This window comes from Berghia stephanieae, chromosome 2 (assembly GCF_034508935.2).
Source record: "Berghia stephanieae isolate SIO BIC M18660-M18661 chromosome 2, UCSD_Bste_1.3, whole genome shotgun sequence".
NCBI lineage: Eukaryota > Metazoa > Mollusca > Gastropoda > Nudibranchia > Aeolidiidae > Berghia > Berghia stephanieae.
In genome coordinates this window covers 126,357,821-126,385,062 of record NC_088361.1, presented here as the reverse complement: position 1 = coordinate 126,385,062, position 27,242 = coordinate 126,357,821, and the positions used below count along the sequence as shown (strand labels likewise).

The window sequence follows — 27,242 nt, the reverse complement described above, 5'->3', positions numbered from 1 at the left end:
TGTTTCATCCATCATGTTTTGTTGATAAAGGGGAAAACCAAAACATCCACATAATCTGTTTTTGTTTATTAAATTATTTCACATTGTCATTTATTTCTTTGAGCTTCGAGCAGCAGCATTTACATTACGTCATTATAAAATGGATAATGATCAGATCAGAAGAGTTGTAAACTTGTTTCAATTTTATTTATGCCATGGTCTTGACCATAATATCACAATAAATGGAAATATATGATAAAGAAGAATATATTACAAATTCTTATGTCAAAATACAGACATGCTTCTTGGATGATTATGATAATAATAACAATAATAATAGTAATAATAATAATATAGTGCAACACGCATTTGACAAATTCACAGGTTCAACAAACGACGACAAAAATCCCTATCTTTCATCGTGTTAGAGTTATAGTAAATTTTTCACAGCATCTACGAACAGTCTCATAGTTTTGTGAGGAACTAATCTGAGACAACCTTGACCTTACCCCCCACCTATCACACACACTGTCCACGAAGAGAGTGGGGAGAGTGGAGCATCATAGTCTAACACTGACCAAAAAGTTACGTCAAAATACAAGGCCAAACTAAAAAAAAATAATTTTAATTTAAAAATCATGTGATGTATGATGTATTCAAAAGTTCAACTATTTGGATCAGTTTTTACCTTGAGCATAACTAACAACTCCCTTGGCTCTGCACTAACCTAAATTGATGTTAAAATACGAGTCCCAGTGTTAAGCTCTAAGGTAACAAAGGCTACGTGCAGAGCAAGTTATGTTGTGCCGTAGCCTTTGTGAATTTATAGCCTGACTGATACTGACAAAATAATTACGTCATAAAACAACACGATCACGAAAAGAACGTTTCAATAGCTCAATCAATTGTATCATTTATTTCCTTGAGCACCATTAACAACAACTCACTTTTCATTTTCGTTTTGTGATCGTCGCTTTGAACTGTGACAACATTTTTTGGTCAGTTTCAGGCATAACCATCTTAAATCTACTTGCCTGTCACTTAAAGCAATTGAACCCACAGATTGTGAGAATTATCACAATATTTTGACACAGTGATGAAGGATATGCATTGCAACTCCTGACAACACCATGCATATTTTTCAATCACATGTTTTGAGTGATGTTCAGGATCTGTAGCCCTGATTGTTTCTGTTGACAAGCACTGGATAGCTATGGTCTCGGGGATTTAAGTTTACGAAGGCTATGGTTGTGCAGATAAGCGCCTTCCAGTTCCCCCTTCCTATCTCACTTCCCCAACATCCTATATCATCCCTTGTTCCATGTTGTATGACAAGGTGGTGGTGGTATTGTGTGTGTGTGTTTTTGTTTGTTTATGTTTTTTGCTTTTATTTTTTTGTTTGTTTTTTGCCCAAGCGAGTTAATCAGGAGTGAATATTTACAATTTTTCCAAAAAAAAAAAAGAACATGGGTGAAATCATCAACCTACAAGACCTGGATGCGCAAACATTTAGATCATATACTCGTACAGTAGGCTACATCACAGTTTGAGTCCCTTGTCTTTACAGCTGTGTTCACATAATCGTCGATACACAGATTCAACAAACTTTTCCGGTTGTCTGTGTAGTTTGACGAATGCGTGTTGCACTGTAATAATAATAATACCTCTGAAAATTTAAAACAATACAGTGCACTCCCTGGATAATGGAAAATTATGTCATCCCGAGGAGTCATTACTCTGGGGTTTTCAGGATGGCGGAAAAATGGGGCGTGGCGAGACTGGTGAATATATGTGCGATGTGCAGACCAGTGCCTGAGAGAAGATATATATCCCAACAACGTTAGAATGTGTATTTCTCTTGTCTAAAAAGGGTATACCAGTTACGCTTTCACTCTCCAATGTGTATTGTCATTGTTTTGATTGTAAATAGTACTCAAATGCCATTTAAAATAAAACTTAGAATAAATCAAGAAAATTCAGTTGTCAATGTGGTAATACTGCGCAAGAACATAGATGCACACATCTAGATTTGATTTTAATTAAAATCCATGCAATACTGTTGAGGAGTTTTGAATAACAAAATTTTTATATAAGTGCACCAAAATTTATAATCACTTAAAATCAGTAGATCCACATTTTGCGATTCTAAAGCCCTCACCAAAACCCCCCCCCCCCCCCAAAAAAAAAAAAAAAAAACCCCAAAAAACAACTAGGAATTAACTACATTAATATCAAATTTGGACTGATGTTTAGAAAAACAACTGATTTTTCATATGGAAATAATAATGTGAAAGAGGCTGTTATTGTTTTTCACGATATTCCAATATATTACAGGACTTTAAATATCCATAATTGCTCCCGATGGACAGGGCACTGCCTGATATCAGTTAACCTCAAATGACCTCAGACAGGTAGCTAACAGGGAAGGACCCTTGATAGTATCATCAACTGGTGAACTTCTTTTGCTGTGGTTCCATATGCAGTGAAATAAATATGTGCTCTGATTGGTTGGTAACATTGTGAGAAAAAAAGGGTTTCTTATTGGTTAAGTACAAGATGACGATGGTCGAGTATCAAGCTTCGGTATCGAGTAACAACTGCTGATAATTGTTATAACAAAGTTGCTAAACAGGGGTTTTACTAAAACGTGTCGCTATTTGGGGGCTTTTAATTACTAATAACACAGAGCCAAAAAATCGGGACCAGAGGTCAATGTAGCTATCCAGAGGTTGCACTGTATATATAGAATGATAATCAATAATCCTAGTTACGTATTTAAGGAATACTTAGCAAAAATTATATTGTAAAATATTTGATGCATTCAACAAAGGAATAACAACAATACAATATTTTTCTCTTTATAGGCCCTGATCTATGAATTTGCAAGTAACATTAACACGCAGGATACATATATCCAAAATGAATTTGTGAACTCTTTTGGCTTGTCATGTAAGCGGTCAGACGTGACTTTTATCAAACTGTAAAGAATGCACATGAACATCATCACGATGAAACAGCTCTCAGGGTGTATGAGAGTTGTGGAATCCTTTTCATTACAAACTGAAATTATTGTTCATTGATGAAAATATATAAAACACCATCTGCGTTATTCTTTTCTTCCTCTAAATCTTGTTCGCATGTCAAGCTGAAACAAAAAAAAAGGTTTAAAGTTTAGGAATGATGTCTGTTAAATTGGACTAGACAAATCATCCTAATTGAATAACTGCATTCAAAATAAGCTAAACGAGAATGTATAAATCAAATATATAGTAAGACAATTTCAAGTGCAGGCAAATCATGAATGCAAGTGCAAATTAAAAATTTCAAAAATCCTGCAGACCAATGGTGAAATCTCAAAAGGTCTGCAACAACATTTACTGAGGTTGCTGAAGACAGAAAATCAGTACCTTAGTATATCGATTAATAAGTTTTGATTTAACTCTCAACAGTTACAGCACTCCCAATTTCCCCAATAGCTCAAATTTTAAAATGTTTTTAGTACTGGAAGGTTAAAATAATTTACTTCTACAACATTCTTAGACATCATGTCATTTTTTAGATTTTTTTCAATTTTGTTCAACTGTCGAGTTATTTACATTTCACTTCAACCACTTTGTTTTTATTGAATGAGATCATCGCTCTCATTACTTACATCATTTACAATAAAAATGGCTAAATTACTTTTCATGACATTTAATGTTCACATAGTCCACTCTTCCATATTAGAACTTTTTAGTCCAATTGTTCAATAATTTAAAGGATTTTGTATCAGCAGTTTGCTGCATCTATCATTTTAATGCTTAATTTTTCTAGTATATAACGCTCCGACAATTTGTTTATTGTAATTTTATTTACTAAATATATATAATTTTCTTTTATTTGAACATTAAAAATATCATGACCATAATGATCAAAAGTTGCTTTAGGCGGCTGTACTTTTTAAAGACAATCACGTTTGTCTTGAAGTTGAAATGAAGCGATTCATTTTTCCTTCAGTTTTAATGATATTTTCAAATAAGCACTGTTTGACAAAATGTCGTTCAAATGACTTGATATCCACATATCTCGTGGGAATATGGTTGGTGCTTGATAAAATAAATGAATTTTGGGTTGTTTTTTTTTTTTACAAAATTGAATTTATTTATTTCTTTTCCTTACCATAGATCTCCTACAGTCAAAGAATGCAACACGCAATTTATGGCACTCATCCGGTACTGAGGGGTCTCCCACTTTGGACATACATTGACGGGGAGTATTCTTGTCCTTAAATGAAAAAGAATTAGGCAATGAATCATCTTATGAGGCAAGAAAAAAACCCAAAAACATCCTTTATATCAATAGTAATTTTTTTTAAAACTCACCATAACGACAAACATTTTAGTAAAAACCTTGTATAACGACATCGATATGGCAGTAATCACTAACTTCAAATTGACAGTAAAGGCAAAGTTTTTGGTCCAATGAAAATACTTACTTTCTGACAAATGAAATCCTAAACAATGAAAACATCGACCAATGGAATTTTATCTTCCCCAGGCCTGTTGATGGAGATGTGTTCTTTGGGTGAGGCAAAAAAGCTAGCTTAGCTGGTACCACTTGTATTTCTCAAGCAATTACTCACACTCACATGATGTTTGACCAGCTAGTAAACGTTCCTCACAAATGGAACATGGTGCATTATAGACTTCTTTTTATCTTTGATCGCACACACAAGTACGAAAATGAATCTCAATGACCACTTCTACTTTTACCAAGTTATTAAAGAGAAAAGCATGGACTTCAATACCTTTGGTGCGCGAGAAAGCACTATGGCAACTGACCAGCTAGAGCGAACACTTGTGCAACTCACAGCAAGGCCTAAGTTGGCTCTTGATCTTGCTTTGACTCACCTTACAAAACAGGCCCTGGGAATCCCCATAACAGGTTGACTATGATCATCAAGAACCAGGAGAAAATTGAACAGTAAGGGTTTGAACAACAGAGAAAAAAAGTAGCAGCTACTCAGGAATACTGATGTTGAAGAAGCTGTGCAAACGTTTTCAAGCAATCAAAGCAATGACATTGTGGCTGATCATTATTATAGACCTTCATATCCATTGGGCCCACGGAGCCAGGGTCGATCCTGGTTTCTATAGCGTGAAACAAACATAAGCAATTCTTTGCAATCCTTTGGGTAGGACACTAGTCTATTGCAACAAACTTTCCACCAGATCTAACAGACCCAGCTACCCGATCACTGCTGGCTAGACAGGGAGTCAGAAAATAAATCTCAACTACACCCAGGAGTCACCTCTTTCCCTTTGCATGTGAAGCAAGCCTCTACCAACTGAGCTATCGGGTCCCCCCATCATTAAAGACGAGGCGAAGATAAATGTTGACAAGCTTGGAGTAGACTTGGATCTTATCCGTACATTTACTAACCCACGAATAACGAATAATCATCAAAATTATCTGCAGATTAACGGATAATCATTGAGTAATTTAATAGTATATAGGAACGGTTGGAAACATGGAGTGCTCAGTGATAATAATAATACGAGTGAGAGTTGGGGTGAATGCCAACTTGAAATTCTTCAAAGTAATACACACCTATGAAAGTGCGATCGTATAATAAATGGTCATTAAAGTTGTTAATCTAATTTTTATTTTTCAAAATACAGTGCAACCTCTGGATAATGACAACTCCTGGATGGTGACATTGACCCCTGGTCCCGATTTTTTTCTATATGTTATAAGTAGTAAAAACCCCAAAATAACGACATACATTTTAATAAAACCCATGTTTAGCAACATCATTATATAACAATAATCGGCATTTGGTACTGATGCTCAATACCCGACCATGACCATCGTACTCTTTTTATTCCCTCCTAATGAGATTATTTTGTAGAATCAGTGTTAGCTCATATGGAACCACCCCAATATATATATATATATATATATATATATATATATATATATATATATATATTATATATATATATATATATATATATATATATATATATATAAATATATATATATATATATATATATATATACACACACATACATACATACATTCATACATTGTCGCCATACATTCTAACTTTATATTTATACATTTTTATGCATGCCACGTCTGTAAATGAGTTGAGTCCTTGGAAAAGGCTCTTTACTCACATTCTCTCACCATACTCAGGTATAACATGAGTACCTGGAATTTAACAGTGTTGTCTCTGTCGGAAAAAATTTGTTGTATCGTCATGTCTCATTCTCCATGTTAAATGTTGCTGTTGGTTAGGGACCCCTTTTAAAGCACTTTGAGCACATTAAGCGGACATTGCGCTATATAAAAGCTCAAGTTTTTTAAATACAAGACTTCTTTACAAATCATCTGCATAATTTTATCACTTGCCTTTCTACAGCAATCACTTTTCAATAAACATTCAAGAAGATCATCCCTGATGCCCTCACATGCCAGTTTGGTTCGAGTGGGTTTATCTTCAACATCTTCGTAAAACTTGGGCATCCTGATATCTACAGAAAGAAGAAAAATAAAATTAGTTCCATATTTATATATATATATATATATATATATATATATATATATATATATATATATACACACACACACACACATACATACATTGTCGCCATACATTCTTAACTTTATATTTATACATTTTTCTGCATTTATATATGATGGGACAGCAGATAACCATATTATAAAAATATAATATCTTATATTAAGAAGAAGATGGCAATGATGGTGATGATGATTATAATAACGACGGCGACAATGTCGATGATGATCATTCATGCCACTGCTGCTCGTTATTTTCATTGGTTGTCACATTTTTCCACAGAAGATTTGTTAATTAATTTTATGGCGGTTGGAATGAAGGTTGCCTTATGTCGATTTGTCCTACATTTTGCTTCTAGCTACCGTCTTCCGGAGCGCAGAAGTTGAAATTTTTCGCTCAGTGGATGCATCTTTTCGTTGATAATGTTAAAAGCTTTCTTCTCAACTGCATTAATATAAGTTGTGTCGAGGCTTCTAAGGTCGGTGTTAATTATTTTTGAAGCCTCTCTGAGGGTTCTATGTAGTTTGTGATGTAAAATAACAGTTTTAATAAATGCGACATAATTATTCAATGACATCCAGTGAATCGTCATTTATCATAACTGTGATGTCAGCAGTAAAGTCTAGTCCAGGGCTGTGTCAGCTTTTCTCAGTACTGACACCAATAATGGAATTCCCGATATCAATAGTACATGGTTTTCAACAAATAGGCTGATGAGAAACAATCCCCACATCAACCGCTATGTGCAAGACTGTCTATCTGTCTAAGCTGCCCTGTCCAATTCCGGTCTTAGTGTTGGTAAATGAGGCAGACTTCTTATCCCCTCCGAAAAAAATCAATTTCTGAGCTCGGTTTTCAATATTATCGATAAGGTCAATGCCACTATTACTGGTACTCAGTCTCTATACCAATCGACAATAGTTAAATTTTAGAAGACACCATTGTTGCAGATGTGGGGTCAGATTGAGGAGAGTGCACCATTGGGACCAGTTTCCAGTCATTCCACTATAGTAGTTAGTTATCAAGACCCTATACTGTTTTGCACAGCAACTTCACGAGGGCAATTCCTTACTTGATGTCCTTGTCAGTGCTGAGGAAAGGGTCTATAAAAATATTCTTTGCCTTCAGAAATAGATCACAATAAAAGACTTAGTCAAATAAAGTGAACCGTAATAAAGTAAAAAATCAGCCCTTCTAAAGGCCACCAAATCATCAATATTGACTTCCCTTATTATCTCGCCTTTTCTCATTTGTTTCCCTTTTTATTTTTTTGAATGACTGATATATCAACCTCACGCTTATATCGACATTTTACCATGGTCCCGACGATGTCGATATATATCCGTTCTCGAATGTACTTTAGCTGAATTCTGTTCATTTCCAAGGGTTCCAACTCATTTCTTTTTTATTTTTAATGGTCTTCCAATAGATCTATGATTTTGTCTCTCTCGCCAAATAGGTAAAGCGGGATTAGACTACCTGTTGATGAAAGTAACTATACCATTATTATTTTCATCAATAAATTTTTTTAAATGTTTAAAACAACAACAAAAAAAACCCATATATATTGCCACAGGAGACTAGGATTATTCAGACGAGTCTGAATCACCTTTTGATTGCACATGCGCATTGTCATTGTAGTTTGATTCCAAATACTCACGGGAGACTATTCAGACGAGAGTCCGAATAGTCCTATTTGTGTTTCTGTGTTTTATTTTTCCATTCTTATGGATATGTTGTAAATGTTTCAATGCATTTCTTTTTTTTTTCTTTTCAATAATTTACAAATGTTAAGTTTCGGCTTCGGGGGGGGGGGGGGGGGGGGGTGTGTCATTTTTACAAAATAAGTGTTGAAGGAGATTTTTTTAACAAATAGTTCCAAGTAAGGCCTCTCTCTCTCTCTCTCTCTCTCAGAAGAAGAAGAAGAAGAAGTAAAGTAAAGGGAAGTTGAAGGAGAAAGAGGAGCAATGCAAAGTCACGGATTGGACGAAAGTGAAAGTGAAAGTGCGGGATCAACGCTTTCAATCAAAGGTCACGGGAGAATTTCTGTGTCTCTGTTAAATGAAAAATTATAGAGTACATAAAAAAATAAATTTAATTCATTTTACTGACAGTCAATTCTCTTAAAAGTTGAACTGGAAATTACCTGAAAATACAACAGAGTCTAATCTTTCCTTAGCTTGAAATCAACAGCGATCAGAGACCTTTCACTTTCACTCTTTTGTTTACCGTTTACCTCTAGGGGAAAAGAGTACAACGTAGATTTACCATTTTGACATTTTAAAAACCAAATAATTCCCAAGCCTTTTTTTTTAAGAATGAAAAAACAATGGGTTTTATATTGGCATTTGTTTTCATTTAGTTTGTTAAAATTGACAAAACGATATCTTCATGATAGTGGGATAGGAATATTAAGAGTTATCTGTATTTTTCTGTGCATAGATACATGAAAAACACTCAGAATTTTTTCAGACAGTTTGGCATTTTTTAACGAATTGTTTGGCATTCTGTCCAAAATTAATCTGACAACCTTGGTACACACAGCTTCCGGTCTATTCTTCAGTCAAGACAGATAATTTTTGTAAATCGAGTTGTTTTTCTCGCTATAAGTTACTCTCAAGCTTTGATTTTCACTTTAAAAAAAAGTTAAATTCACTCTCTCCCAGCAGGTATGATGATGGTTTTGATAAATGTATCACTCACAAAGGACAGGAGGAGCAGATAGCTGAAAGTCTAGACTGACTAAACTAAGAAAAGTAAAACGAAAGAGTAATGACTGAATGACAATTACATGTCAGTAGAGAGACTATCTAGATAGGATGGTAGAATCAAGGCCAAGGACCTTGCCTTGACAATTGACAAATCGTAAATTGCCAAGGACCGTGCCAGTGTCAGTTCGTCTATGCATGTGTACTTTCAACTGTCACGGAGTAACTGAGTAAGGAAATGGACTGACGGTAACCGGTTACTGATTTGCCGCTGCAATGAAATGGCAATACAAGTACAAGCAATGGATGGGTCTCTCTCTCTCTCTCTCTCTCTCTCTCTCTCTCTCTCTCTCTCTCTCTCTCTCTCTCTCTCTCTGTCCCCGTGTGTGTGTGTGTGTGTTATTTTTTAAAAATCAAACAGTACAATTTAACCAGGCACTTTGACAAATTGATAACCCCAGTCCAGTGGCCGCCGACAGGCTCACTGTACTGTAAGTAAGGTGAAACTCGTTTTTTGGAACTTTATTTTTGGCACTTTACTGTTTTGGTCACCATGGCGTTATTTGTGAACCTATGTGACTAATTTTGGTATCATGTTAAAGGGCACAAAACAAGCTTTCTAAACTCTAACGGTGTATTTCATTCTTAATTCCTGATTGTATTTCTCAGAAAGCTAATGAAGTAAAAATTGATCAATTTTTGAATTAAAAGAACTTTTTGAATTATGGATACATTTTAATTATACTTGATACATCCATAGACAATTAAGTGAAGAACATCTCTTCCAAATTTCATCAAAGTTGATACACTCGCTCACTATTTTATTTTACCCGCCATCAACCCCTCTTTTTAGGACAAAAACCTCATTTTTCCATTTTCATTTAACATTAACATTAATTTTTTCTATACCTTCCATATATGAAAATAAAGCTTATTTTCTGACCTTTAAAATGATACCCAACACTTGCCATTTATATCTTTATTGAAACAAAATTACTGAAAACAATAAGTGGGTCATGTTGACTGCAAAACCCAATCCTTCCCGATCGCCGCGAGATGCTGGTTTCGAGGCAGCAGTGAGATCACAGATTCTCTCTGTAAAATTGACAATATATTTCAACAGAAAAATATAAATAACTCTGGAACCGTTAGTCGTAGAGAAACAAATCAGATATCAAATTTTATGTTTTTTCAAGCCCCATCTCCCTGGCTCGGTCAAATTAAGATATTTTGAGTTTGAAAATTTTATCAAAGTGCCTAATTCAACCCATTAAAGGCGAGCTTCAATCTTAGTTTAACCTTACACTTACACCAGATCTTAGTCTTAATGTTATCATTAAAAGACAAGCTGTGCGATTATAGCTTAAGTGGTGGAAACGATTTATTCTGCATTAACAATAGGGAAACTATTATCTGGGTGAAAAAAAAAAAATCAGTGTTACTGTTAAGAGGTTTAAATTGCACCTCCGTATCACCCATTTGATCTACGTCATCATTCGACCCATTGTTTCTTACATCTTTCCCCATGCTCCCTCTCTCTCTCTCTCTCTCTCTCTCTCTCTCTCTCTCTCTCTCTCTCTCTCTCTCTCTCTCTCCCCCTCTCTCTCTTCCCCCCCCCTCTCTCTCTCTTCTCTCTCTCTATCTCTCTCTTTTCATAGTGTCATCCACTCCCCTTCGTATCTCATGGTAAAACGAAAACTTTCTACTCGGTTTGCAAATACATGTAGGATTTGTCTCTTACTAGGCCTAGGCTAATGACAAGACATCAGGTAGTGGGTGTCTAATACCAAGGGGGGGGGGGGGAGGAGGAGGCAAGATCAAGGTCATAAGTTACCATGCACCAAGCTCAATGCCCCCTCACCCCTCCCTCCCAATGCGCGGTACAAGGTTACCGTGTATGTAGATCCTGAGGCTAGGTGCCCGGTTACCATGTACATAGACACTCTGAACTGAGTAACTTTAGTGTCACGAAGTCGAAGTGGGTTGTCGTTATTCTCAGACATATCTGAGAATAAGAAAGTTGATAAATTGGCAATAATAAAAAAACCTGGACTTTTCGTTATTGGCGACACATTTATCAAGTTGGCAGAAATATTTTATGCAAAATGCCAAACTAGGCGTGAAAAATACCAAATATTCTGAAAAAAAGAAATGCCAGTGGTTACTATTTGTGTCCCAAATCAGTTAATATCATCAATGAAATGCCAGTTTTTGTCACTTTGAACTGAAAACGTCAAACTGGCAATTCGCCTTTTTTTTTCTTCAACCAGCAAGAAACTTGTTTATCATCAAATCTGTTCATGGTCCACCAACCATTAAAATTTTCACTACATATCTACCTATTTGTTCATTCTAACCACAATTTTGGGGATATTGATGATGGCAGAGAATTTGTTTATTTTGCAGATGACTTGCTAGGCCTAGGTGTTGTTCGCCCCAAAACCGACCACACCTGTTTTTTTTTCCTGTCTTCTTTATACAAAACAATAATATTTATTATCACACTTCCACAAAACTACATCCAACAACATATTCGAATCAGAGCTGAAAATAACTATCAAATCAAGGAAGCAAAGATGGTTGATAATTATCTAGCTCATATATGAATTTTAAGATACACCGATATCGGTGTGGATAGACAGCTCAGTGGGTTAGACCACCTTTCATTTTGCTCCTTGTTTTAGCTGCACAGGTTTGAATCGATCGCTCCTTTTTTTTATTTGCTTCCCAAATGATGTTCATTGTTTTCACTTTTGTTCAAAGCAGGATTGTTTTAATTAGTTGAATTTTTTATTTCTCAGATAATTTTAATTCATTATAATTATATATTTTGCTCTAGATTTATTTGTTCTGTTCTTTTTGTTCTCTCAAATTATTATTATTATTATTATTAGTATTATTATTATTATTATTATTATTATTATTTTATTATTATTATTATTATTATTATTATTATTATTATTATTATTATTATTATTATATTATTATTAGTATTATTATTATTATTATTATTATTATTATTATTATTATTATTATTATTATTTTCTCCTTTTTTGTTTGGCCTTGTTCCGTTTCTGAGCATGAATTTCTTAAAATTGTTTTTATTTTTTTAAATATTTTTTTTTTTGCGTTTTGTTTTTTTCTCTATCTGACCACTTGGTCGCTCTCTGAATATTTCTGTTTGTTTGCTTTTTAATTATTTATTCTTTTTAGAATATACTTTTTGATTTCGGAGTGGGAATGAATATGACAATTTTCTAGAAAGGAACCAAAAGAGAAAGAGAGGAAAATATTTAAAAAAAAAAAAAAAGGGGGGGGGGGGAAGAAGACGGAAGAAGAAAAAAGTGGCGGAACCAGGATTCGAACACACTGCGTCGATTCCGACAAGCCTTCTAAGGCAGACAACTTAACTATTCAGCCATGATACCCACATGAAATGATAAATGGTGAAACTATTATTTTATTCAACAATGCAATTTAATCAAATTGTGTTTGAGCGTCACTACAGTTCTTTGAAGGCATTTTAAAGACATGGCTGGGTTGATACATATTTTTTTGGAAAAATATATATACTTTGTTTAATTCTTGTGGCAAGTTTGAAGTTAAATGAGCTAAACCTTTCTTTATTTTTTTCTAGCATGGCAGAGAGTGACCAGCAGTATACAATCTATGATGCAAATCAGCCGCTTACTTTAACTGTTAGTAATGTCAATCAAGGTACAGAGGAAGCGCAGGCTGTTCAGAGCATCCAGTATATATCATCAGATGGCGTTCCTGTTACCCATTTAGATTCCAGTGACGTCATACAGGTATAATTTAGCCCAGAAGTTCTAGATTTTTAGCTAGTTATCAAATAAATAATTTGGGTTAAGGTAGAATTATTACTAGATTAAAGATCATTGCCCTATAGAAGATGATCTCTTCCATTTGTAAGCATTTTATTGAAGTCACATCCGTACATAACATCTTTGTTGTTTGTATTTTTTAAATGGCATTGTATGATTGATTGATTGATTGAAGGTCAAGAACAGTTATATATTGCAGCAAGAATGCATAGCCTTCATCATATCAGTTAAAAAGAAGTACTATGAAGACAAACTTGCCTACGTTGAAACATCATAATTCGACAATAGAGAAAGAATTGTCTCTTCCATCCCCTGTTATTTCACATATTTGATTGCCAAACCTCTGACTGATGATGATGAATCGAATTGGCTGACAATTGAAATGAGGATTACATTCTAAGCTTGTGTGTTAGTTCATGGTTGCCTTCATCAAAGCACCTCTCCCTAGTTTTCAGAATTGGTTAAAAGCTATCCAGAACCCTATTACGTTTTATCAGCAATTCTACTAAGCTGGTGATTTTCCAATTTTTTATGAAAGCTAGAATGAGATTCTTTTTTCAGGCATTGATTGTGAAGATAACTGCAATGGTTCTATAATGTTGATATTCAGTGAGAAAGTTTCATTTCGATCAAAACTGCAGATTCTATAACTATTTTCACTTTACTTTTAGAATATTCCTCATATTCATTGTAAAGTGATCAATGTTGATATTCAGTGAGAAAGTTTCATTTCGATCAAAACTGCAGATTCTATAACTATTTTCACTTTACTTTTAGAATATTCCTCATATTCATTGTAAAGTGATCAAGATAAGAACAAAACATACAAAATGCTGTAATGTTACCATGACTTGTCCTTGATGATTTTTAGTTATCGAATCTCAGAGAAATACCTCTAGTAACAGATTGCTAGGCCTAGGAAATACTTGTTCCTGTTGGACATTTCCACTGATTAGAGGTATATTACTGAATGAAGTTAAGCTAGTTTAGTTTTAAACTGACATCCCATGGTGGGCAGGAGGTCACGCTATGTCCCCTTTAATCTTTTTTTCCGAGTTGCTTTCTGTCTTTGTCTTGGAATGAGATTACTTAGTTTTGTCACAGCCCTGGCTGGAGTCCTTCACTGGGAGAGAAACAGTCAGGTATATAGTTATAGTTTTGGGAGATGATATTTTTTTCCTTGTAGTTCATCTCTCTGTTATATAATGTTAGTTTATTCTTTAAACATTTGAGTGTGTTCCTCTTAGTTGGATCATGTGCTGGTGCCTGGATGAGACTTTAAGGTGATCTCAAAATAAGTACATTGATGGCATGCTCTTGGAATCTACGTCTGTTCCCTATTTGAACCAATTCCCCTTTGTCTTACTTTTTCTTGGGTGCTTTGATTGTAAATCTAGAATATTTTGACCATTCCATTTTCTTTATTTTACTGGCGCTGATATGACCTAAAAGTTTCGAAAGCGCCTTAAAACCCTTTTTAAAAAAACAACAAAACAAACAAAAACATTTATAATGGCAGGGATTGAATCATATTACACCCATAAAGGAGGCATTAATAACATTTCTAGATTCTTCCAAGGGAGCATTTTCCCTGATTCCTTTTTATATGATCGTAAGCACTTTTGTACTGAAACTATGATTATGAACTCCCAACCTGTTCCTGGACCACCATTTTATCATGACATTGATTAAAGTGCTGTTACAGTAACCTCACAATAATGCCATACAAGTGATCAGACATATTAGGCACATCATTTAATCTAGCATTCCAATTTTTACTGTCAATTGCCATAGGTTGCCCAAGCAGCAGACGGTAGTTTTCAGCAAGCAACATCAGGCTTTCAAAACATTCAAGGTTCTGTACAGCCACAAGTCATAACAAATGCTGCATCTGTCCCAATGGTTTCGGCAAATTCACAGGTAAACTACCATTCCCATTTTATTTATGACATCAGAAATTGTTTCAAATTGAGTATAATTTGCAGCAATATTATCACGGGTCTCACAATACCCTCTTTTTCCACCATATTGAAAATCATGGAATAACGACAAAATTCTCCAGTCCCGGGCGATGCTATCCCCAGGGTTTGCACTGTATTTATTTAAGAACTGACTTGGGAATGCTTGTTGGAATCGTGTTTTGATTTTACTGCCAGGTTATCAGACAGAATTTTGTAAAAGTCAGTTGCTTTCCAATAGGACAATGTGAAAGCTGTTTGATGAATTGTCCACTTGATCTCATCGTCCAAGAAAGGACAGAAAATCAATTCATGATATTAAGTTGTATGCGGGTGGTCTAGTGATGTATGTGGGTAATCTGTTATGAGGTGTATTGTTTTATGGTATGTTTTATTTGTCTCATCAGCAAGGTGGAACTATTCTCCAGTCTAATAGTGTTCTACGTAATGTCACCCAGCAACAAACACCCCAGGCCTCCCAGCAACAGACACAACAGCAGCAGCATCAACAGCAAGCTATCCAGACAGCTGGAACATCAACCCCTTCAGTTGGCACATCAGCAACAGGCATCCCTCAAATGTTATTTCTGAATCAAGTTACCATCAATGGGCAGACATCATTTGTTTTGGTGGATGCTAACAACAAACCAATTCAATTACCCCAAGGTAATAAATCAATCCTATCAGTACTTATGTTTTATGAACTTAGAGGGGATGGAGGAATGATAAGCTAAAATAACCATGAACAGATTTATTTATTCTGAATCAAATAAGTAGTGAAAGATTCCTAATAATCACTTTTCAAAGGAATGGGAATTATATTTTTAATGCATTGTCCAGAAAGAAACAAAAAAAACCCTAAAAACCACGGAACAAACAACAAAGCAACTCATCTGTCTTTGATTGTCAATGTTTAATGTATGAATTTGCGGAAGAGAAGATCCTCTGCCTTTATTACCTCCTCAGTTATGTTAATATTGTTAGTTCTGACATGAGATAGAGACCATGAATTATTCTGAGATATTGAAACTGCTCTAACCTCCATTATTTATTTCCCTTTCTGTCTTTGTTTGAAATGAGATAGTTTGTTCTTACCCAGCCATGACTAAGACTTTTGGTTTAGAAGGAGTCAATCAAATGTGCGGCACTTTTTTATTTTTTTGAAGCAGGGTGGGTGATATAATATTTCAAATCAGCTCTCCATTAAGGATGTGAATTCGTTGACTTCGAATTTTGAAAACTTGAAATTTGTTCCCATGAGCATTTTATATAAATATTGTACCAAAATTACATCTGTGCATCTTGTCTTTGTGAGTTTGTACGAGGGCTCTTTCATAATTAACCGAAAAATGCCTGTAAAATCCACGTTTTTTTATGCTATCAACAAAATTCTTGCACGTACCTTGACTCGTCCTTCATTTCTCTACGTAACAGCCAAGTCTGTCGACACACTTCTGCCAACGCCGCACCATGGAATAGATACCCTCTCGGAAGAACTTTCCGTCAAGGTTTTGTAGCCATTTCCGCACATGGTCAACAAGCTCTTCATCGACATCAAAGCGCTTTCCTGCCAGCTCACGTTTCAGTGGCCCAAAGAGATGATAATCAGATGGTGCGAGGTCTGGACTGTGTGGTGGGTGTGGCAAAATCTCCCATCCATATTTCTCTAGCCAACCTTGCGTCACTCATGCTGTGTGGGGTGTAATGTTGTCGTGTTGCAAAATGACCCCGTTGGTCAACTGCCCTGGGCGCTTTCTGCAAATGGCCTCCCTAAGCTTGTCAAGAGTTTGGCAGTACCTTGCAGCATTGATTGTTTCTCCAGGTTGTAAGGTTTCGAACAGAATAACACCACGACTGTCCCAGAAAACAGTTCCCATTATTTTCTTTGCTGACCGCATGACTTTGAATTTCTTCGCGACAGGTGAGGATGGATGTTTTCATGTCATCGAATCTTGCTTTGTTTCTGGGGTGCAATGGTGCAACCAAGTCTCATCACCGGTGACTATGCTGTCAAGAAAAGTCACATCGTACCCTAGAAAGTCTCCGCCGGCGTTGGCAGTATGCCCGTGAACCCTGCGTGAGCTCTTGCTTCTTCTCAAAAGTTCCCTGCAGATGTCCAATCTTTGTTCTTTATGATTGTCTGTCAATTGCTTAGGAACCCATCTTGCGCTGACTTTTCTGTAGCCAAGTTCATCAAATACAATTCTATGGGCAGAAGTTTTCGAAATTTCAAGACTGCTTGCGATTTCATGAAGTTTCAACCTCCTGTCTTGACGAATAAGAACATCAACTCACTTCACATTGTCTTCTGACGTCGCAGTTATCGAACGCCCTCTCCCTTCCCTGTCTGTCAAGTCGGAATGGCCGGCTTCAAACAAATTACACCAGTGATAGACTTGTGTACGGCTTATAACATGCTCACCATATACACTCTGAAGTTCTTTATGAATTTCGGTAGGATTCAGACTTTTGGCGTTCAAAAAACGTATGACAGCTCTGATTTCCTCCTTTGACCAAGTTTCAAGGTGGGCCGCCATCTTTAAAATCGTCTAGAAATTCATTGTGCAAAATGATGCACTTCATAAATTCTGGGAATATCCGTAAGGAAATAAGGAATATCATGTCGTTTACAGAATTAAAAAATCTCCACTGGTTGCTGAGCAATGGGCATTTTTCGGTTATTTCTGAAAGAGCCCTCGTATGTGTGTGAGTATATATAATGAAATTTGTGATAATCTTTATTCTTTAATTGCTTTTAAATAATGTAATTTGATTATTTATATATTCATGTCAGAGGGGCTCTCAGCCCTATGGGCTTTGCTTTGTACCCAAAAGGTACTGAGTTCGACTACCTGCCTCATGTGGCTGGTTGGGGATCCTGACCTCCCATAGTGGGCAGGGAGGTACATACTGTGTCTTCTATCCCCATATATCTATTTTCAAACATGCTTTCTGTCTTTGTCTTGGAATGAGATTACTTGGTTTCTTTCCTGGCCCTGGTCAGGGTCCTGGCTGGGAGGGAAACAGTCAAGTGCATAGTTATTGTTTTGGGAGATGATATTTTTTTCCTTGTAAATCATCTCTGTTATGCATTGTATTATGCTTAGTTTACATATTATATTATATAATTTGTAAGCATTTGAGTGTGTTCCTCTTAGTTCGGGCCTGTGCTTGTGTCTGGATCTCAAACTTACTTTGATAGTGTGCTCTTGGAATCTACATCTGTTTCCTATTTGAACCAATTCCCCTTTGTCTCACCTTTTCTTTTGTGCTTTAATTGTAATTCTAGAACTTTTTACTATCCCATTTTCTTCCTTTTTACTGGCGCTTATATGACCTTAATGTGTTGCAAGCGCCGTAAAACCCTTAAAACATAAAACATGCCTCATGTGGCCTTGAGCAAGTCACCTTGCCCTATCTCACTTTGCAATGCTGAAATATGCTTATTTGTATGAAAATCTATTTATTTATTTATTTTTTGCTCAGGTATCCAAGTTATCAACCTTCCACATCAACAACTATCTGGGCAGTCGATACAAATGGTATAAAATCTTATTTATTTGGGTTTGTTAATATTCTAATTTTTCTGTCTTACTTGTGTGCTTTCTGTGAAAGTTTTAAATTGGTTTTAAGCAGTACAAAGGGACACATTCATACTCGAAAGGTACCTAGTTTGATTACCCGGCTTTGTGTGGCCTTGAGTAAGTTACTTTTCCCTAGCTTACTTTGCGGCAATGCATTGCAGCTGATGCCTGGGTTATTCCAGTCTTCTCTTGGAATAGACCATGAAGACAAATTTCCCATTGGGGATAAATAAAGGGAATTTTGATTTTTTTATATTTTTTTTTTTTTATTTCAACTTTATATAGAAAAGTTTATAAAGCACCCTTTTTGTGCAATCTATAATATCCATAATATATCATCATCATCACCATTGCTGCAAAGTTAAGAATGTCCTACACAACCACTATCATTTTATCAATCACTTTATTATTACAGCCTGGTGGCGATACTGGGGATGAGCCTCTTTACGTCAATGCCAAACAATACCACAGAATACTTAAACGACGTCAAGCAAGGGCAAAATTGGAATCTGAAGGGAAAATACCCAAGGAAAGACAGGTAAGTTGACTGAAAGGATTGGGATATTTAACATTGCTGTTGTCATGATTTGTTCATAGTGAAATATTTTTTGTCAACAGCTGTATACACTTTTAATGAATACACCAGTTTTTCTTTATTAGAATATTAAATGTTTAATTTTGGGGATATTGTTATAAGGGCCAATTTTATAAACATTTATATACATCATATTCTGATAACTACATACGGAGAAAATCACAATCATTGTTTTAGTAAAGTTTATAAGTTTAATTTGCAACATTCCATCAGTATAGAAAAAAAATATACCAAAAAATAATCTAAGCTATTTTTCCCCATGAAATGCAGCTGTGAGAAGGCCCCTCAATTACTATCAAGAGCATTAAATGTAATAATTGGGGAGATGATAATTTTTCTTCTTATTTTGCTATAATAATAATAATAATGATAATGATGACGATGATAATAATAAGCAACACCAAATCAATTGATATTATAACGGTAGTAGCAAAAACAAGACACCAATCGAAAGAAAAAATATTATATTAATACATAAGTCACATACTGTTTTTTTTAAAGTTATTGTTCAATCAAGTAAATATTTAGTGAAATGATATGTTTTCAGATGGTTTTTGAAAATTGCTTATCTAAAGCTCTGAAATATGTGAGAGAACATTCCACTCTGTGGGTCTGAATTTCACAAGAGACATATCACCAAAGTATTTAAGTTAAGTTTAGGCGATGCTAACAGTTTAAACCCATGAGATAAAAGATTTCTCAGAGCTACATATGGGTGTAGTGTTGAATATAGTTGGGGGGGGGGGGCAGAACATTTAAATATGAATACTATTTTTTTAAAACTCAATTCTAGCATTGGCTGGCAACCAAAGGACGGTTCAAAACATTTCCTTTGTATCATATTGATATTTCCAAGGACTAACCAAGTAGCTAAATTCTGCACTCTCTTTATAATAATAAACTTTATTCATCTTTTTCGGAAATTATACAACAGACACGGCAAAGAAAAGAGATGGATTAAAGTATTGACATTAAAAATACACAGAAATCAGCATTAAATAACCTATAACTACCTCAAAATAAATTAAATAAGAATGTATCTATTACATGCATTATCTATTACATGCATTATAGTGAATATTATATAGATATAGATAATATGTAGGAAATAAGGCTCTAAAGGACTGTTAATTTTTTAATCTGTGTCTACTAACAATGACATAGATGAGGAAATTATAACATGAACTGTTGTGGTTTTAATTTCTTTTCTCTCTCTCTCTTTCTCTTTTGTTTAAATACAGAAATACCTGTATGAATCAAGACACAAACATGCACTGAACAGAGCAAGGGGCTCAGGTGGCATCTTTGTCGGTCAAGTAGAACATCAAGTAAGCGTGAAACAAGAATTGAATAAAGATGAGGAACAGATGTTAGATCAACTTTTACATCGGTAGTATTTGTTGTCTGTGAATTAAAGCTTATTTTGGTATCACTTAATATTGTGATGGAAATTTAAGTGATCCATGTCATGTTTAGATTATTTAAAATCAACAAACGGATCTTAATTAAATATACACAAAGTTTATGTTTAGAATTCTTTATGTTGAGACAATGCTATTTTGATATCTCAAAATATTGAAAAAGAAAATTACTAGTCTTTAATAAATGCTATTTTTAAGAATTAGTGTTCAGGCTTAAATTCCAGAGAAATAAACAACAGAGAAAAGGGGGAAGGTAGTGAAATGTAAGAATCTAGCAAAATGTTTCCCAGGGAATTGCATTCCAATTTACCTACATTAATTGTTACCATGATTATTGAAGAGTTTTAATTAGAATAAATTATTGACCTGAACCTGAACAATCTTTTCTTATCCAAACCATAAGTCAATGCCAGGGCTTTACTTTAAAAGAAATTTCTTAAAATGTATGTGTATTGATTTCATGTCAGATACATTTAGACAATTTTACATAATTGAGGCACAGAGTCATCTGATTGGATACGTATAAAATATACTGGTGAATTTGAAAGCTCACTTTGAGTTTTGAGTTAAATCCACCAGAACAGCTGTGAATATAAAAAATAATATTATTTAATTAAATATAAGTTTACACAAGTAAACTGTAACATTTGGGTGAGGTCTTTTTTTCTCCCATAGTGGACAGGGAGGTCACTTGTTGTGTCTTCTTTCCCCCTATATGTTTTCCAACTTGTTTTTGTCTTTGTCTTGGAATGATTTAACTTGGTTTTGTCTTGTCCCTGGCTGGACTCCTTGGTTGGGAGGGAAAGAGTCAAATGTATAATTTTAGTTTGAAATATCAAATTGTGAAATTAGGGAGCAGGCACCGGCGGTGTTAGATAAAGATCTGACCAAGAAAGAAAAATGCAATTGTGTAATTGTAGCACGTTTGACCAGTAATTAGGTCAAAGGTTCGATCCCCAGTCGTGGAAGACTAATTTTTTAAAAATATATTTTTTTAAATTGTATTTTTCTTTCTTGGTTTGTCTGGCAACGTTTCATACATACTTGTTCAAATCTTTAATTATAGTTTTGGGAGATGATTCTTTGTACTTGTAAACCATATCTCTCTTATGTGCTGCTATATTTGTTGTTCTGAATACATAATGATTTGTAACATTTTATTGTATTCTTTGCTTATGTATGAATGCCCATAATGGGCAGGTCATTTGCTGTAACTTCTTTCTCCAATATCTGTTTTCTTAGTTTGCTTTCTGTTTTTGTCCTGGAATGGGATTACTTGGTTTTGTCCTGGCCTGGCTCAAGTTTTTGAGTTATATTTTGGGAAATGATACTTTATTCCTTGTATATCATCTCTCTGTTATGTACTGTTGCATTTTTTTGTTTTGAATATATAATAGTTTATAAACATTTGAGTGCGCCCTCTTAGTGTACTCCTGTGTTTGTGTCGGGATGAGACTTTTAGGTGATCTCAAACTGAGTGCACTGATAGTTTGTACTTGAATCTATATGTTTCTATTTGAGCCATTCCCTTTTGTCCTACTTCATGTCGCATGCTTCAAATGGTAAATCTAGGTTTTTTTTTGTTTTTTTTTTACTATCCCATTTTCTTCCTTTTTACTTGTCCTGGAATGACCTGGTTGTGTCACAAGCGCGGTAAAGCCATTGAAAGCAAAAAACAAAAACTGCAGCAAGCTTTCTACAAATTGAAAAATTGAGTTGTTTTTTTTTTTGTATTTCATTTGAATGTCATAACCATGTACATACTGATCTATGTAAATAAATTTACATTTGAAAAAAGAAATTGATTTTTCTATTGATCATTGCTTAAAAATACGGTAAGCAAGATTAGTCAGCAAAAAATCTGATACACGAAATGCAAATGACCAAATATTTTCTTAGGGTTAGTGAGTTTTCTGTCTTTTGTATTTTTTTTTTTTAACTTTCCACTCAGCCTACTATATCCAGAATTTTTTCTAGATTTTGAAAACATCTTTTTAAATTTCAAAACCCCAAAAAACCTCCTTGAGGTTGTGTGATAAATTAAACAGTAAGCAAATTGTTAGTTTTGGCCTGTTGGATTTGTCAACAATTTTCCCATGGAAATTACTTTTTATAGTAATTTTAAGAGCATATTTACTGTGCATTGCTTATAAATAACAATTGTATTGCTAATATGTGATAGACTCGAGCGAGACACACAGGTCTTGTCAAAGACGGATTGTGTCAGATTGAATGGCACAAGCAAATGGGACAAGAATACATTATGGTGCTGGACGGATATATCTTCATTGCAGATATGGCAGCAAATGTGGATATATATAAGCATACAGCGCACTTTTGATTCATCAAAAAGTTTTAAAATCCTCAGGGATTTTTTTCCCCTCTTATTTGACACTACTAAAGCCACCTCACATTCAACGAAGTTCATAAACACTTACCTCAGCTACAACGAAGTTTTCAAAACTGCAAAAAGCATGCCGAGTGAAGACAAGACTGGATTTTAAAATGTTGCATTGCTTTCCAACTTGGTGAGCTTTATACACTCTGCCACTGTTCCAAAGACCAATTTCACATTATGACGTGATAAAAATTAGTGCATAGGGGGAGGGTAGGGGCATTGCGTCTGCAAGTGTATTGCATTCAAGGTGTGACTCACAGTCGTCGCTTCACAATGGAATGATTTTGTCTCTCTTTGTTTGGCTGCTGGGTGGGGTTCCTGACCTTCCATAGTGGGCAGGGGGTACTTACTGTGTCTTTTATCCCCTAAATCTGTTGTCCAACTTGCTTTCTGTCTTTGTCGTGGAATGAGATTACTTGGTTTTGACATGGCCCTGGCCGGATACTCTGGCTAAGAGGGAATCAGTCAAATGTATAGAATAGTTAGTTTTGGGAGATGATATTTTTTCATTGTAAATCCTCTCTCTGTTATGCACTGTGTTATGTTTTGCTTACATTTTTTTTTTGATTTGTAAACATTTGAGTGTTTTTGTCTTTGGGGGACCTGTGCTTGTGTTTGGATGAGACTTTTACGTGATCTCAAACTAGGTACTTTGATAGTGTGCTCTTGGAATCTACATCCGTTTCCTATTTGAACTGATTCCCCTTTGTCTTACCTTTTCTTGGGTGCTTTAATTGTAATTCTATAACTTTTTACTATCCCATTTTCTTCCTTTTTACTGGTGCTGATATGATCTTAATGTGTTGCAAGCGCCGTAAAACCCTTAAAAAGAATAAAAACAACAATCTTTGTGTGGCTGTGCGTGTGATTGATTGGGTATCATGTAAGCGTACCTTTGCAAGGCCATTTGATTGTAGTGAAGATAATTACATTTCTGAGATGATGGCCGTGAATGAAATGGGGTATTAATATAAGACTGTACCAAAATGTCTATTTCGAAACATTCACCAAAAAAAATACTCAAGTTTCTCAGAGTTAAATGAAGAAAATTGTAGCAGAATCTGACGATGTAGCATCGAAATTGTGGTAGTAAAAGCTTTTTTTATATGTCGAATAAGTGTGGTCACAGAAGTAACTTTCTGGGTGGGGATCCTGACCTCCCATAGCGGGCAGGGAGGTACATACTGTGTCTTCTATCCCCTTATATCTGTTATCCAACATGCTTTCTGTCTTTGTCTCGGAATGAGATTACTTGGTTTTGTCCTGGCACTGGCCGGAATCCTAGCTGGGAGGGAAACAGTCAAATGCATAGTTATTGTTTTGGGAGATGATATTTTTTTTCCTTGTAAATCATCTCTCTGTTATGTATTATTATTTTTATTTTGAATGTATAATGTAAGCATCTGAGTGTGTTCCTCTTTGTTGGATTTGTGCTTGTGTCTGGATGAGACTTGTAGGTGATTTCAAACTAAGTACATTGGTGGTGTGCTCTTGGAATCTACATCTGATCCCTATTTGTTCTCAATTCCCCTTTGTCTTACTTTTTCTTGGGTGCTTTAATTGTAATTCTAGAACTTTTTACTATCCCATTTTCTTCCTTTTTACTGGCGCTGATATAACCTAAATGTGTTGCAAGCGCCGTAAAACCCTTAAAAACAAAAAACAGAAGTAACTTTGTCCACACTTTTTTAACCTTTAAGAAATCATTTGTACTGGTACCGGATCACTGGTTCTTAGTTTGTTTTTCATTTTTTTAAATCCAGAAAAACATTAAAATAAATTTTTTACGTAGTTTTTCGAAATAACTTTGCATTGGGATATTTTTTAGGCGAATGCTATGAAAATGAAGTTTGGCACAGCCTCATATATGCATACAGTCAAGGACGGATATATCGACGTCGTCAGGACTTCTGTAAAAGTAAAATGTCGATATGTGTCCTGTCAATATAACAGTCATTCCAAAAAAAATAAAATGAAAGGAAACAAATGAGAAAATGAAAGATTATAACAAGGGAAGTCAATCTTGATGATTTGGTGGCCTTTAAATGGGCCGATTTTGAAATTTATGACGGTTCACTTTATTTGCCTCTGTATTGTGGTCTGTCTCTGAAGGCCAAGAATAATTTTATGGACCCTTTCTTCATAACTGGCAAGGGCGTCAAATAAGGAATCGCCCTCGTGAAGATGATATACAAAACAGTGGAGGGTCTTGATAATAACTGTAGTGGCATGGCTGGAAACTGGCCCCGATGATGCACTATCCACATCGACATCAATAGCGTCTCCTAAACTATTGTTCGGTGTCGTCAGGGTACCATTAGTGACACTGACCTTGATATTGAGAAGCTTAGCATTGGCACTGCATATAGATAATAGAAATAAGTTTTTAAAAATTTAATTTATCCTTTTACTTTTTTAGGGGGGGGAGGGATATCCGTCTCATTTACCGATACTCAGTCTAGGTTTCAGACTGGGATTAGCTGGGCAGCTTTCAAATCTCCTTGATAGCTTGTGGGGAGCGTTTCTCAGTCTATTTGTTGAAAGCCAAGAATATAGATATAGGGAGTTCCCATTACTGGTATCAGCACTGAGAAATGATGATAGCACAGCCCGGACTTGACCTCGGAAATCACAGTCTGATCAATGACGATTCAGGAATTTCATTGGACAATAATCTCGCTTTTTCTTTTCTATTTTACGTCACAGCGGGATATATGTGGATTTTCATTGATTGTTGTGTTTTACTTCACTGCAGGATATCTTGATCGTATATAAATTGTATTAATTCTTCTTTTAGACATATTATTGCTGGTATCAAATCAATGATTTGCAATGTCAATATAACTGTCTTGTGGTAAAATGTATGTCGATATAGGGGATCAATATTTAATAGCGTTATATAGCAAAAAAAACAAAACAGGACTTTGGTGTTATGTCGATATAACCGTCATCAATATATCCGCTCTGCACTGTTTGTTTTATAAATTACAGTACCACATGTGCAAGTATCTTTAATCGGACTATATCTTTTTGGAAACTTCATTTATTGGTAAGTACTTGGGGTGCTTATGTGTTTGTTGTGGCTCTGAGTTGCAAAGATCACATTTTACAGGCTTTCCTGTAGGTGGTGATTGGTTGGGTTGTCTGGCATTGACTATCTTATTACTGGCACTTACTGACCAGGACCAGCACCAAACCTGAAAGAACTACATGGGTGTTTAGTTAATTTGCAACTTGTGGATGGGGAACATTTTTCTAAGACAACTTGATATATCGACTTCGGAAATAGCGCAGAGAAGGAATTATAAAGAATGTTAATGGGACAATTATCAAAACATGTGTTCTGAAATTATCGAAACAGAATCCTTATGCACCAACGTAACCCCAATCGCCATGTTGTTTGCTATTGTTTACAAGACGTATACTGTTTTAAACAAAAATATTATCTCGGTGAAATGACATTGCAATCACCTTGCTTTAATGTTTTTTTTCACATTTGGAATCCCCAAAGAGACAGTTTGTCTACTTGGCCCAGACTAAACAGCCAGTAGCTGATGATGCACAGCTTTTGAATATCAGCAAAGCAACCTGCAATTCTATTATCGCAAAGTTCAACAAAGGGCATGTGAGGGAACAGAGGAAAACAGGTGGACCCTGAGTAACAACAGTCGATGTTGGGGGGGGGGGGGGGGGGGGGGGAGGAATAAAGCATCAATTTTTCTTTCATTCCAACTAGGCCTATTTATGTCATATTATCATGAAATGCTTTCTAAAAGGCATATTCATAATATTTGCTTTCTGTTTCTGCATCTGCGCCATATGCTGCAGATACCAATTTGGCTGGATACAGCACTTGTTTTTGACAAGGTAGTCGTAGCCTGTTGCAAAAATTTTGTAATGATGCTGAGTTTAGTATAATATTGTCAAGTGAGGATTTTGATGAAGAATGAGAGCCAGTAACTTACCGTAGTTGAGATCGCTATGTCTAAACACATGTTAATGTTTCTGGTATATTTTTCAATTATGTTGTTTGTTTCATAGTCTCTTTAAGGTCTGGGCTTTTATTTTTAATTTGTTACCTTGCTCTTTACAATGTTATTGTGATAGTTTTGATTGGAGTTTGCCAGCAGCTATTTTGAATATATGTAGTTGTAAACGGAGGTTTCTTCATCCACTAATGTAAACCTG

At 35.2% G+C, this 27,242-nt stretch overlaps 2 protein-coding genes across 4 annotated transcripts; one reads left to right on the top strand and one right to left on the bottom strand.

Moving 5' to 3' along the window:
* Positions 1-47: 47 nt before the first annotated feature.
* LOC144966541 (cytochrome c oxidase assembly factor 5-like) lies at positions 48-8,814 on the bottom strand. Its single transcript, XM_078903184.1, has 4 exons — positions 8,692-8,814; positions 6,377-6,498; positions 4,138-4,242; positions 48-3,124 (listed from the first exon to the last, which is right to left on the bottom strand). The coding sequence occupies exons 2-4, from the start codon at positions 6,488-6,490 to the stop codon at positions 3,086-3,088; spliced, it is 258 nt and encodes an 85-aa protein (XP_078759310.1). The 5' UTR covers positions 6,491-6,498; positions 8,692-8,814; the 3' UTR covers positions 48-3,085.
* A 255-nt stretch (positions 8,815-9,069) lies between these two features.
* On the top strand, positions 9,070-22,457 carry LOC144966538 (uncharacterized). Of its 3 annotated transcripts, none has more exons than XM_078903181.1 (7): positions 9,070-9,126; positions 12,891-13,062; positions 14,893-15,018; positions 15,464-15,722; positions 18,543-18,598; positions 19,056-19,178; positions 20,477-22,457. In XM_078903181.1, the coding sequence occupies exons 2-7, from the start codon at positions 12,892-12,894 to the stop codon at positions 20,627-20,629; spliced, it is 888 nt and encodes a 295-aa protein (XP_078759307.1). In that variant the 5' UTR covers positions 9,070-9,126; position 12,891; the 3' UTR covers positions 20,630-22,457. The 3 variants fall into 3 exon arrangements, with proteins under 3 accessions (XP_078759307.1, XP_078759306.1, XP_078759308.1); XM_078903180.1 differs by having other exon boundaries at positions 9,076-9,214; XM_078903182.1 differs by having other exon boundaries at positions 9,089-9,214; positions 15,515-15,722.
* Positions 22,458-27,242: the final 4,785 nt, after the last annotated feature.